Source organism: Trachemys scripta, chromosome 5 (assembly GCF_013100865.1).
Source record: "Trachemys scripta elegans isolate TJP31775 chromosome 5, CAS_Tse_1.0, whole genome shotgun sequence".
Classification (NCBI taxonomy): domain Eukaryota; kingdom Metazoa; phylum Chordata; order Testudines; family Emydidae; genus Trachemys; species Trachemys scripta.
This window is the reverse complement of record NC_048302.1, coordinates 78,842,461-78,856,964: the sequence shown is the minus strand read 5'-3', so window position 1 is coordinate 78,856,964 and position 14,504 is coordinate 78,842,461. Positions and strand designations below refer to the sequence as shown.

General features: G+C 40.4%; 1 protein-coding gene across 6 annotated transcripts in view; it reads right to left on the bottom strand.

Annotated features, from left to right (window-relative positions):
* Positions 1–14,504, bottom strand: part of PRIMPOL (primase and DNA directed polymerase) — a 40,191-nt gene that overhangs the window by 20,447 nt on the left and 5,240 nt on the right. For 4 of the 6 annotated variants that reach the window (XM_034771376.1, XM_034771372.1, XM_034771374.1 and 1 more), the window contains exons 2-5: positions 5,248–5,333; positions 4,297–4,481; positions 968–1,059; positions 19–160 (exon numbers count right to left, since the gene is read on the bottom strand). In XM_034771376.1, the coding sequence (XP_034627267.1) occupies positions 19–160; positions 968–1,059; positions 4,297–4,481; positions 5,248–5,260 (432 nt within the window). In that variant the 5' untranslated portion in view covers positions 5,261–5,333. Of the gene's footprint in view, positions 1–18; positions 161–967; positions 1,060–4,296; positions 4,482–5,247; positions 5,334–14,504 lie in introns of those variants that run through there. The other 2 variants (XM_034771373.1, XM_034771375.1) reach the window with 2 other exon arrangements.

Here is a 14,504-nt window from a genome sequence, read left to right as displayed (position 1 = left end):
TTATTGTTCCAGTTTTACCTCAATTAACTTTGCAATCATCTTCCTGCCATCAGCTTCAGGATTCACTGGTTTATAGAACTCCAAATCAAAATACAGTTTGCAAACAGCTTTTTCAGGAATAACTTCATAGCAATGCATAAGTCTTGTTTTATGTTCTTTGCTAAACAGAAAGTTGTTAAGAATCATCACCCATGTTTATGAACAATAATTCAAAAAACTAAAGATTTTTATTCCTCTTTAGCGAAACACTTGTTGAAATGTTTTAAAGACTAGCCCTACTATGTTCTGAACAACGTGAAGTATGAATTTTGTGACTAATTAAAGAAACACCATAAATATACATTTAGCCTAAAATTTAGATTTTGTAAAAAATAAATTCTTACAAACACCTAAGACTAACAGATATGTTTTCATGAATAAAAATAACTAATGGAAAAAGTAATTTTAAACAATAAATCCATTAGTGCTGAGAACCTTAAAGTAAAACTATACATGAAAGTGAAACGAACTTCTTTGAATTTTGATATCCAAACTGAGAGAAATGCAAAATGTAAAGAGCTTAAATAAAAAAATTGGATTTTTAGAAATCTGTCACTTAATAATCAGATGCATTATTGCTAAAACATTTTTATTTTTTTTTTATTTTTTAAGTTGACTGTAGACCTTTACTAGACATTTCAGTATCAGAACTTGATCATGTGATATGTTTCTGTTAAATGACTGTTAAGAATTATATATAAAATGGTTCATGGAGATGTAATTATTTTATCTGCTGATGCACCAGAATGATGATGATTGTTCACTAGGGATACCAATTCTCTTCAGTGGTCAAGCACTGTAGCACATTTGAGGGGATCAGTGTCAGAGAGCCAGTTATCGTGCTCTGCTTTCTGAGAGCTGGTCTATACCAGCCCCAGCCCTGATGAAGTTTAAAGCAGCTGAGAGGTACTTTTTTCAAAATACTCACTTGTAATAAAACCAAAACTCTGTATATGTTGTCACAAGATAATACCTTTGTCCATCTTCTGTGTTCATTTCCAAAGCAAATACATGAACATCCTTTTTAAATTAAAAGAAAGAGTTAACATTTCCTTTTTCAGATCACTAATCAAAATCTTTTGCTTGAAATTAATTTCTCAAATCAAAGGTTAGTAATTATTTTCTAATTAGTAACAACCTATCAAAGGATGGTTTAGGCTTTTTTTTCTTTAAAACCTAAGTACCTTTTATTGCTAATTAAGAGCCTGCTTCTTATTTAAATTACACCAGCGTAACTCTTGAGCAGCTGACTGAAGTCAATAAAGCTACTATGGATTTGCATTGATGTAACTGAGATCTGAATCAAACCCTCAAGTGGTATTTGCCTAGTAAAATCTTATTTTGATCAGCAGCAAGGTAACATCAATTGGAAGAGAAACAGTGTACAGAGAAGAGGATTCTCACTGAAGAGAGAAGCAGCATATGACCTAAATCAAGCAAAATCATGTCCAAACCATTATTTTGATTACATACTATATGTAAAACCAGAGGTGACCCTATAGAGAAAAATGCTCCCAAACTGCAACATAATTAGGAAACAGCTTTGACACAGTCATAACTTCTATAATGAAATTCATGACATTTGAAGAGTTGGTTAGTAACACCTGTCTCAAAATATTTTACTTTGCACTTTGTCATATGCACTGTTCCCCGCTATAGTGAGTCAGACCCCGATCCTGCAACAAGCTCTGCACGGGCAGACCCCTGCACCAAGCTCCATTTAAGTCAATGGGGCTTCTCAGAGAATCAGTCTTCATGGAACTAACTGCAGGATAGGATCCTTAGTCAGTTCTCCCTGTTATCTGTGTGGGTTTGAGATGCAGGTAAGAGTGGAGAGGAAAAATGTCTTAAAATAAGAAGATATGATTGTAAAGGCAACAAAAACTGGGGGACTGAAGGAGAGATGTAATGCCAGAAACTACTTGTGGCAAACTTGCCATGCCAATTGTGGCATTGCAGCAGCTGTGCCTCAGTTTCCTCTCCCCATACATAGTCCTGTGGCCTTCTCTGACCATCAGAGTGATTTGGCCCTGCAGTCAGATCACTTTACAGGGTCACAAAGTCCTTTATTAAAGAAGAAGAAGAACAAAATGTATTGAAAGCAAACCTTCAGCCAGGCTGGGTTCAGCAGACAGCAGCAACAGAGGTACACCTGTGCTGAGGACCGCTGCTCTTTCTCCTCTCCCATTCGCTCAACCCCCAGTCCACGGGCTGGAACACTTCTCCTTAACTAATAGTTTATGGCAGGCTCCAGCTCACCAGGAACTCCAACTCAGTCAGGCTTTCAGCTTGCCTCTGGAGAACCTGTCTGGTCCTCCCCCACTCCCTCCACCTTCTTTTCGGCTATTGCCCAGGGAGAGAGCACTTCCCACCTGGTCTTTCCTGGCTCTTTATGGAGACAAACCTGCTCTCCTCCAACTGGGCTTTATTTTTAGACTGTGTCTACACTGCCACTTTCAGCGCTAAAACTTTTTGTCGTTCAGGGGTGTGAAAAAAACACCCCCCGAGTGACAAAAGTTTTAGCACTGAAAAGCGCCAGTATAGACAGTGTTTATTGCTGGGAGCTGTGCTCCCGGCGATAAACCTACCACTGCTTGTTTGGGGTGTTTTTTTTCTTTTAATCGCCAGGAGAGCTCTCCCCTGGCGATAAAGCGTGTCTACACTGCCCACGTCACAGCGCTGCCGTGGCCGTGCTGGAACATGGGTAAGGTAGACATACTCTTAGTTAGTCCTGAACCACACCCCCGGTGCACCCCATCACATTGCCTCCTCTGCAAGACTACATTCTGTCTGGTGCCAGAAGGGTCAAATGAGCTCTTCTCGATGACCTGTGCCTGCTGATAGGTGGGCAGCAGCACTGGTAGCTACTCCCCTCATAGAGGTGGTTTTTTTATAGTGCTGTGAGAGCTCTCTCCCAGTGCTATGCCACGACTACACAAGCCATGTCAAAGCGCTGCCGCTAGACTTCAGATCAAGCCAGGACTTCTCATGCTATAAAACAGGGTGGGTGGAGATTTTCATTTAACTGCCATTTGTGTTTTTGACACTGTCTCCCTGGGTCTTTAGAAGGACAGATATAAATATTACCTGAATTTTGTTACCTTGACTTTCTAAGTCAAAGTAATTCACCTAATATGGTACTTTAATATAAAATCCCTATTTTTAAATATAGTGAACTTTGGCTTCTTTCTGCCTTTCTTCCCCTTGCTGATTTTAAACTAGTTAATGATCTACAATTCCTTACTACAACCGCCATGTGACAAGGATACCTGTTTGAATCACAACATTCCTTATCCCCTCTTCCCCAGACCTGTTAGGGCTCCTCAAGAGCCTACATGTGCCCTCATGCCTCCTACCACAACATAGCATCATTTCTTTGTCTATGGAGGAGATGACTGTGTTGCTTTATGGAGTAACGAGAATTGGGCACAGAGTGTTGCAAATTCTTTCAACACCACTGGGTGCTTTTACTGGATATCGCTGACAGGCATTAAATGTTAGTGTAATATACAGAAATAGGTCAGACCTGCAGAATTATCGGGATAGCTGAAATGGCAGAAGGAAATTGCACATTCCACAGTTCTTTTTAAAAACAGGCAATCAAGTTGCAGAGTATGTAATGTAGGTAATTACAAATAAATAATTAGCTCATCCTTTCAAAAACAGTTACACCTTAGGCTGAGGGTTCATTTCAGGTGATCTGGTTCTTCTCTTTCACTTCTTGGTGCCTAAGCTGTTGCCTGTCTCTTGTGGGATATATTTTTGCCTCTCTTTTCATTCATCTCCACCTCTTTTATATCTTACCTTCTCTGTTTTTCCTCTTCCTTCCTCATTCTCTGTCCTCTTCTCTCTCCTTCCTTCCTACTTGATTTTTACTCCTTTCCCATTCTTCTGCTTCCTCTTGTCATTTTGGCTCTTTCCCTCACCTACATCATTTGCCAGACCTTCCTTGTCACATCCCACCACTTTGGTCTTTCTTCCCCACAAGCACTTTTACTATTAAACATTAACAACACATCTAGAGTCTTATGTTAGAACTAGCCCTCATTACAGCTAATAACACAGTCTAATGTTGGAACTACTGCATATTACAACTTATGCATCATGTTGACCTGTAAGGGAAAAAAATTGCCTGATGTATCAGGACCGCACAACAAAAGAATCCTGAAGCCTGAAGTGAACTTTGTAGGTTAACAGAACTTTACAAATGAAGTTTCTAAATAGTGAAGACACCCTTCTAACAATTTAATATCTTACCTCCTTACAGGTTTTTGCATAGTTAAAAGCTTGAGCTTGTCGACGAAACAGATTCCAAACAGAGCACGGTTGCCATGGTTTGGACAGCTGTGGCCTGTAAACAGGGCAAAGTGGCTTTCTTTTATATTGAGATGCTAGTTCATCAACATTCTTCAATCTTTCTTCCCATTTTCTCTTCATTTGTCCTAAAGCAGTCAGGAAATGAGCCCTTAATACTACATTAAAAATAACCAAATCTAAAGCATTTTGTATGTGCTTCAATTTCTCATATACCTGTGCATATCTCTGTGAGTGATCTGCTGTATTTGAGCATACTCTGACTCTTTCATGACTAAGGGGAGCCTATACTCCAAATCAACACACAACTTAGCTGTGAAACTCCCTTTAATACTAAGTTCCCTGTGCTGGTTTGAGAAAATATGAGAACATCAATTGTATCAAGAATCAAGTTATGAATGCCCAGGCCTATTTTATTATCAACACAACCGAAACAATTTAGAATAGGGGGAAATCTCAGGGTAATGAATGATATTTTGTTTATAGAATAGTGTTTAATAATGCTTATATTTTCAAAATAATGTACACATTTATATTAATTCATTCTCACACCATCCTGTGGAGATAGGTAAATATCAGACCCATTTTATAGATGAGGAAATCAACCAACACAAGTTAAATGACTTATCTGGGCTCACACAGCAAGTCAGTACCTGAATGAGGATTAGATCTCAGTAGCTTCTAGCTCCCAGCCCTATGCCCACAAGGCTCCATTGCCACTCAAATAGATAAAGCAAAACAATTCAAAAACCAAGGGGCATCCTCGGCCTATGACCCATATCAGCAATGCTTTCAACTGCTTAATAATCTCAATACATGTTACTCTAATTAACTTACTCAATTATCTGTGTGTTCACTGTCAGAATTTTCAGGACTTTGAAATAGTTAACTTACTCAGTAAAGACATTTTGCCCAGCAGTGCTCACTATCATGCAACCTTTGGACTTCTAATCACATAAAGTAAGCACGTGGTAGGAACTCTGAAAATCAATGCACAATCAAAAAGCTATATTAAATGTAACATTAGCGTCACTACAGACAAGTTCCAATTTAATAATTTTTGTTCAGGGAAATTCCTTCCCCCTCAGAATTCTTCCAGATGGATAAGAGTTAAGATTCTTGGGAAGCAGAAAGAATGGGAGGAAGGGAATTGGGGAAGATGTTATTACAGAGGTTGTTTTATCTAGTCTACAAGACCAATTACCAGTACCACTTTCTGTCCCCCACCCTTTGATTATGCATCTGCATTTTCCTCCCCCGTTTTTTCTGCATCTCTTCTTCCCTTGGATTATCCCGCATTGACGACCACCTCCCACCTGTGTCTGTCTCACAGCAATTTCTCAAAGGCAACAGCTGTAGAATGAAATTGACTATACTCATAGTAGAGAGACACTGTGAGTGAAGTAATATCTTTTATTGGACCAACTTCTGTTGGTGAGAGAGATATGCTTTTGAGCCAAACAGAGCTCTTCTTCAGGTCTGGGAAAGGAACTCCAGGCATCACAGCAAAATACAAGGTACAATTGTTTGTCAATCTGTTTCCTCACTTCCCCAGGTGGGTATTGTAGTTTTAAGAATGCTTGATAAAGATCTTGTAGACTGGTAGAGTGAGATGGGTACCCAGAAATCATCTACTACAGGACAGGCCCAACAAGGAAAACAACAGAACACCACTGGCCATCATATACAGGCCCCAGCTAAAACCTCTCCAGCGCATTATCCACGATCTACAACCTATCCTGGAAAACGATCCCTCACTCTCACAGACCTTGGGAGGCAGGCCAGTCCTCGCTTACAGACAACCCCACAACCTGAAGCAAATACTCACCAGCAACTACACACCACACCACAGAAACACCAACCCAGGAACCAATCCCTGTAGCAAACCTCGTTGCCTACTCTGTCCCCATATCTACTCTAGCGACACCATCAGTGGACCCAACCACATCAGCCACATCATCAAGGGCTCATTCACCTACACGTCTACTAATGTTATATATGCCATCATGTGCCAGCAATGCCCCTCTGCCATGTACATTGGCCAAACCGGACAGTCCCTACGTAAAAGAATAAATGGACACAAATTGGACATCGGGAACGGTAACATACAAAAGCCAGTAGCTGAACACTTCAATCTCCCTGGACATTCTATAACAGATTTAAAAGTAACTATTCTTGAACAAAAAAACTTCAGAAACAGACTTCAAAGAGAAACAGCAGAACTAAAATTCATTTGCAAATTTAACACCATTAATTTGGGCTTGAATAGAGACTGCGAGTGGCTGGCTCATTACAAAAGCAGCTTTGCCTCTCCTGGAATTGACACCTCCTCATCTATTATTGGGAGTGGACTACATCCACCCTGATCGAATTGGCCCTATCAACAGTGGTTCTCCACTTGTGAGATAACTCCCTTCTCTTCATGTGTCATTATATAATGCCTGCATCTATAACTTTCACTCCACGCATCTGAAGAAGTGAGATTTTTTACCCACGAAAGCTTATGCCCAAATAAATCTGTTAATCTTTAAGGTGCCACCGGACTCCTTGTTGTTTTTGCACAACAGGTTTTACTCCTCATAACACAAGAACTAAGGGTCACCAAATGAAATAGTCAGCAGGTTTAAAACAAACAAAAGCAAGTATTTCTTCATACAATGCACAGTCAACCTGTGGAACCCCTTGCCAGAGGATGTTGTAAAGGCCAAAACTATAACATTGTTCAAAAAAGAATTTAGATAAATTCATGGAGGATAGGTCCATCAATGGCTATTAGCCAGGGTGGACAGGGATGGTGTCCCTAGCCTCTGTTTGCCAGAAACTGAGAATGGGCGACAGGGGATGGATCATTTGATGATTACCTGTTCTGTTCATTCCCTCTGAAGCATCTGGCATTGGCCACTGTTGGAAGACAGGATACTGGGCTAGATGGACCTTTGTTCTGACCCAGTATGGCCGCTCTTATGTAACACTTTCAAAAGGTGAGCCTGGGAACTTAAATTCATTACTCTGCTAGACACCAAAAATCATGGACTGAACAGAGACACTGGATTTATGGCTTATTACAACAATCTTGTAACCCACTTAACCACCTCTCTTTGTCTTATGACTGCAGTGGTGTTAACGGGCTACTCTACCTTGAATGTCCTTTACAATATGTGCTAATTACTTTTGCTAAACAATCTCCTTGTTGTTCCACCCCCTTGTATTTTGCTGTGATGCTGGGATTTCCTTTCCCAGACCTGAAGAAGAGCTCTGTTTGGCTCAAAAGCTTCTCTCTCTCACCAACAGAAGTTGGTCTAATAAAAGATATTACCTCACCCACCTTGTGGGGAGAGATAGCTCAGTGGTTTGAGCATTGGCCTGTTAAACCCAGGGTTGTGAGCTCAATCCTGGAGGGGGCCACTTAGGGATCTGGGGCCAAATCAGTACTTGGTCCTGCTAGTGAAGGCAGGGGGCTGGACTCAATGACCTTTCAAGGTCCCTTCCAGTTCTAGGAGATAGGATATCTCCATTAATTTGTTTATTTTTATATCCTGGGACTGACATGGCTACAACTACACTGCATATACTCATAGTACTATAATCAATCATGTTTATTCTATTCAGCCAGCAGGCATCACTAGAAAGAGGCACACAGTATACCTCATCCATCCAGTGGCCAAGCATGTTGCTTCCATAATGCTCCCAGACCATGTTCACCTGCTGAGTGACATAATTATCAAGATCCCAAATTAATAGGTACTGCCCACAGACCACCAGGGCAGCACACTTCTTTCAACAAATTATCAATTTCCTCCTGCTCCCATTAACCTCCTCAAGAAAGTACTTCCTCCACTTAACCCCTTTTTCAGCAACACTAGCAAGAAACACAGCTAACATGGACCATACAGTAGTTACAATCCTAATCAGTTTCATTTTGATGTTGCTGGCACTGCTGTGGATGCACTGCATACAGGAGTACAAGTAGGATTCTCCTTGTTGGCATTCTCCCACAAGAAAGTGTTTTAAGAAGGGAAGGGAAGGAGACTATGTGGAATTCCCACAATCCCACACTCAGTTTAACTTCTTGGTTAGCTCAGAAAACAACTTTTCAAAAACACATGCACACCGTAGATTTCTGAATATGCATAGAAATAGTTGCTTCTCATTTTCATCTGAAATCTCTCTCTTTTCTCCTGACCAGTTGCTCTTTCAAGAAAATTTCAGACTTAGAGAATCCTAAATCTTTTGCCTGCCAAATAGATGGCTGTAGTCTCCTCTTGGTGCATGATAATTTATTTTTTAGAATCTGCAGATTTACATGCTGTCATAAAAATAAAGGGAAGGGTAACAACCTTTATGTATACAGTAACATAAATTCTCTCCTGGCTAGAGGTACAGCATCATTTTACCTGTAAGGGGTTAATCAGTTCAATTAACCTAGTTGGCACCTGACCAGAAGGACCAATGGGAAAAGAAGATACTTTCAAATCTAGGGAGAAGGGGAGGGAGGTTTTGTTTGTGCTCTCTTTGTTGATCCCCTCTCAGGACAGAGAGAGAGACCAAGAAGGTAAACCAGCTCCTAAAAAGATCCTGAAATGATACATCTAAAATTACAGAAATTGTAAGTAATAGCAAGGAAATGCGTTAGATTATCTTTTGTTTTTGCTTGTGAGTTTTCCCTACGCTAGTAGGGAGGTTTATTCCTGTTTTTGTAACTTTAAAGTTGAGCCTAGAGGGGAATCCTCTGTGTTTTAAATCTTTTATTACCTTGTAAAGTTACCTTCCATCCTGATTTTTGAAGGTGTGATTCTTTTACTTTTTTCTTTATAATAAAGTTCTTCTTTTAAGAACCTGATGATTTTTAGTGTCCTAAAAACCAAAGGGTTTGGTCTGTGCTCACTTTGTTAACCTATTGGTTAGTATATTATTCTCAAGCCTCCCCAGGAAAGGGGGTGGAGGGGCTTGGGGGAATATTTTGGGGAAATAGGGACTCCAAGTGGTCTTTTTCCTGAATCTTTGTCTAAATAACTTGGTGGTGGCAGCAATACCATCCAAGGAAAGGATTTGTGCCTTGGGGAAGTTTTTAACCTAAGCTGGTGGAAATAAGCTTAGGGATCTTTCATGCGGGTCCCCATATCTGTATCCCAGAATTCAGAGTTAGGAGGGAACCCTGACACGTGCTTTCTGTTAAACTTTTTGCTTTTACTGGAAAACTCCCACTTAATTTTTATCACCTCTTCGAATGCAGAAATGGGGTGGAGGGACCTATATTTACTTCTTGAATCAGAATTATAATTATTTCCCAGACATGATTTTAATTTCTTATTGTTTTAATTCATCGTTTAAGTATGCTCTTACTCATAACATAAAGATATTCAGTTGGAAGAAGTATCTACTGAGAATTCATGTCACTTTCCTCTAACAAGGAGTCAGAAAATGAATCTAAGCACAGCGGAGATTTGGTATTTTTGCATAGTATAGTCTTAGATTTTCTTTATTTTAGAATTAACAGAACAAAATGGACTAAAGCACTTAGAAATGGAGATTACTGCCATAAAACAAGAGAAGACCGTAAACTCTGTTTGTATCATCGCACATGGAATTAGATCTTTGTAACTGGTTCAATAGTTACTTGTACTTTTATTTGGGAATGATGAAAAACTCACATCTGAACTCTTTTTAAACAGTTTTTTAAAAAACCAGTACAAGCTAACAACAAGTTCCCTGGCCTGTGTGGACCAGGAGTAATAGTTTGATGGTAGAAAACATGGGTAGAAAAATGGTCAATGGCATGGTCCACAGTGACCAAGCAACCCAGGTTTGAAACAGATTCAACTGTTTTTTCCTCCCCAGTATTGGGCCTTAATAGAATGTTCTATATTTGCTTCCTCCTCCATTGCTAAATTTCATAACCCGATGGAAAGGAAAGAAAGGAAGGTGTCAAATACTTTTTAAAGACCACATTGTAAATTACTGGAAATATTCTCACTTACCCAGGCAATCTCTTTGAGCAACAGAGCCTACAACTCCTATGGGGCAACATATTTTAGGGATAGGTTTCCAAAAGGAAACTTAAGGTCCTATCCAACATCTACCAACAACTGAGCCTTTTCTAGACAGGGGAGTTCCACCTAGTTCAAAAAACTCCAATACATGCAAATTCTCTACTAGTTACACTTGCACTGGCTATGACAATGATATTGGGGTTTTGGCTCTTTCCCTTACTAACATTAATAAACCTGACTGAGAAGAAAAACTCTGTGCTGTGGTGCATTTTAAATTATACCAGAAAAACCCATGAATTATATAAGTCATTAAACTTCTCTGGCTGAGGCATGTCGGAATGACATCCCTGGCTTGCAACAAAGCCAGGATATTCTGTAGAAACAAGGGTAAGATCTTCATAATGGAGGGCCTGATTCTGAAAATCCTCACACCTGAAAGTAGTCCTACTAAAGTCAAGTTGTTTACATTCATGAGTAAGTTTTACTCATGTGGGCAATGATTTACCCATGTGGATCAATTTGCAGTTTTGCCAACTCTTGTGATACTTCAAGTTTTTCTTAAAAACCTCAGCTCCTGGAGTCATGAGAATCTCAGCTTTCATTGTTTTAAAATAGATGTTTAGACCTCATAGTTGCAGAGAGAGGCTGGAAAACATTAACTCTAATAGTTCATAAACCAGAAGGCAATAAAACACTTTTTTTATCTCATGATTTTAAAGCCAATCCTCATGATTTTGGGGGGCCTGCCTCAAGATTTTTGAACACTTTTTAGGGTTGGCAATACTGATATTAGCAGGAACTTAGATTATAAACACTTATAGGTAGGGACTCAGTCTTCTCATTTATCTGCTATGCACACCTTTGGCATGATGAACAATATAATTATTCCTGATTTGTTCCATGGCTGACATCTCTAGGTCTGCTTCCTGTTCACAACCCAATTGTGGAGATTAGTAGATGATTGCTAGAGAAAACCAATTGCCTGCCATTCTAGCCAAATGAAGGGTGGCAAATTTATGCCTTGTGCTCATATAGAACAGAGAAATTTGGGACAGAACAGTTTCCAGAAGGAAGGAAAGATTATAGGAATTTAGATGCAGTAATAGAGAACTCGTATCTTAAAGCCACAAAATACAAAGATAATGTAGTTAATGTGGTTTTCAGTAGACAGAAGGAACTAAATTTAATCTCTCATACTTGTTGCTGAGTCACGCTACAAAGTATACGTTTTTAGCCGGAAACAACCTGCTAGTTTTCAGGCTCAGTACAGCTAAGCAGTGAGAGATAAAACACATCATGAAGTGAAAACCCCACACTACTATATGTCGGAGAAAAACTGAGTTCTCACTATTTTGTTTAGGTACAGCAAGTCAGAGGCTTTATTAACTCTCACATGTGCAGAGGAGAGAGCAAGCAGGTCTCTCTCTGGTAACTAATTACAGCAAGCATTTATACCTTTCATTACAGAAATAATGAGGGACAGCTGCATTTTGTTTATACATAGGCCATCTTGATATCTCATTTCCTTACTTGTTTTGACTCTTGCCTACATACAATTAGTTTCTATACCTTATCTACACAAGGTCTTCTACACCTTATCTATACTGAGGTCACAATGACTTCTTACACAACTCTTTCACACCCGTCTCACACAATCCTCACACAATCCTCGCTTCTACAAATCTCGCGTTATCAGGGTTATCAGGGTCACAGCTAGCTTGACTCTTGCTAACAAAGACTGTCTCTTGCTAACGAAGCCTGACTCTTGCTAACAACCATCATGCATTGCAGTTCCCTTCTACGAAGCCTGACTCTTGCTAACAACCATCATGCATTGCAGTTCCCTTCTGTCAGTTCTTTTCTCTGCTTCCACATATATTTGGACATATACATATTTACTTAGATTTATAGAAACCAATGAAGGTGCTCGTCTCATACTCCAGAGACCCCTAACAATTATTTAAGATCATAATCAATACAAACAGAGAGGAAAGTAGCAATCCCACAAAATATAACAATAACTAAATAAACCAAAAATAAAGACGTACCCCACCCTCTTAAAACATCACTTCTCAAGCACACAATATATAAAAAAATTATCTCACAGTGCTGAACACAGTTTGACCTTGTCTACATTTGTGGCTAAATATAACCTTAATTAATTAGAATCATAGAATATCAGGGTTGGAAGGGACCTCAGGAGGTCATCTAGTCCAACCCCCTGCTCAAAGCAGGACCAATTCTCAACTAAATCATCCCAGCCAGGGCTTTGTCAAGCTGGGCCTTAAAAACCTCTAAGGAAGGAGATTCCACCACCTCCCTAGGTAACCCATTCCAGTGCTTCACCACCCTCCTAGTTAAAAAGTTTTTCCTAATATCCAACCTAAACCTCCCCCACTGCAACTTGAGACCATTACTCCTTGTTCTGTCATCTGGTACCACTGAGAACAGTCTAGATCCATCTTCTTTGGAACCCCCTTTCAGGTAGTTGAAAGCAGCTATCAAATCCCCCCTCATTCTTCTCTTCTGCAGACTAAACAATCCCAGTTCCCTCAGCCTCTCCTCATAAGTCAGGTCCTGTCTGAACTACATAAATTACCATGTTTAGTTTAGAGAGACAAGGTGGGTGAGGTAATCTTTTATTGGACCAACGTCTGTTGGTCCAAGAGACAAGCTCTTTGCATAAGCACTTAACGTGTTTCAAGGGACCATTCAATATAAAGTGGCCCATTATCACCTGTCCAGTCACAGGGAGAAAAGGAAGGGTAAGGGAAAGAGAGAGAGGGTGTGTGGGGGTGGGTGTAGGGTGAGTTACAGATTGTTGTAATAAGCCATAAATCCAGTGTCTCTATTCAGTCCATGCTTTTTCATGTCTTGAATGGCCCCTTGAAATGCCTTAAATATTTATCCCAAACAATCTGTCCACCTTGTATTTTGCAATGACACCGAGAGCTAGTCTACACTAGAACTGCTACAGTGGCACAGCTGTACAGATGTAGCTGTGCTGCTCTAGCACTACTAATGCAGACGCTCTATGCTGATGAGAGATCTCTCCCCCGTGAGAATAATTACTCCACCTCCCTGAGCGGCAGTAGCTAAATTGGCGGGAAACACACTCCCACCGACCTATCCACACTGGTGCTTAGATCGGTGTAACTTATGTCACTCAGGGGGGTGTCTTTCCCGCGCCCTTGAGCGACTTAAGTTATACCAAAGTAAGTGCTAGTGTGTACCATCACTATGGTACACACTACAGCCTATGTCAGCATAATGTATGTTGCTCAGGGTGTGAATAAACCACCTCCCGAGCGACATAAGTTACACCGACATAAGCATTCACGTGTACAGTGCTGTTGGCGGGAGAGCTTCTCCCACTACATAACTTCTGTCATTAATGGAGGTGTTTTTTTATGCCAATGGGAGAGTTAGATCATAGAACAGGGGTTCTCAAACTGGGGGTTGGGACCCCTCAGGGGGTCACGAGGTTATTACATGGGGGGTTGTGAGCTGCCAGCCTTCACCCCAAACTCTGCTTCACCTCCAGCATTTATAATGGTGTTAAATATATAGAACTGTTTTTAATTTATAAGGGGGGGTCGCATTCATAGGCTTGCTATGTGAAAGGGGTCACCAGTACAAAAATTTGAGAACCACTGTCATAGAATGGGACCTCAGGAGGTCATCTAGTCCAACCCCCTGCTCAAAGCAGGACCAATCCCCAGACAGATTTTTGCCCCAGATCCCTAAATGGCCCCCTCAAAGATTGAACTCACAACCCTGGGTTTAAGCAGGCCAATGCTCAAACCACTGAGCTATCCCTCCCCCATCTCTCTCTCAGCAGCATAGAACATCTTCACCAGAAGTGTGGCAGCGGCACAGCTGCATTGATAAGCTCCGCAGCTGCAGCTCTGTATGTCTAGACATGGCCTATGAGTTAATTGCCTAGACCTGAAAAGGAACTCTGTATAAGCTTGAAAGCTTGTCCTCTCACCAAGAGAAGCTGGTCCAATAAAGATATTACCTCACCCACCTTGTTTCTCTAATATCCTGGGACCAAGAGGGCTACTACACCACTGCAAATATATGTTTAGTTTAAACATTTATAAAACATGACTGTTGCCAAATCATGTTATAAAATGCTCTCAGGAATTATGTTTAGCC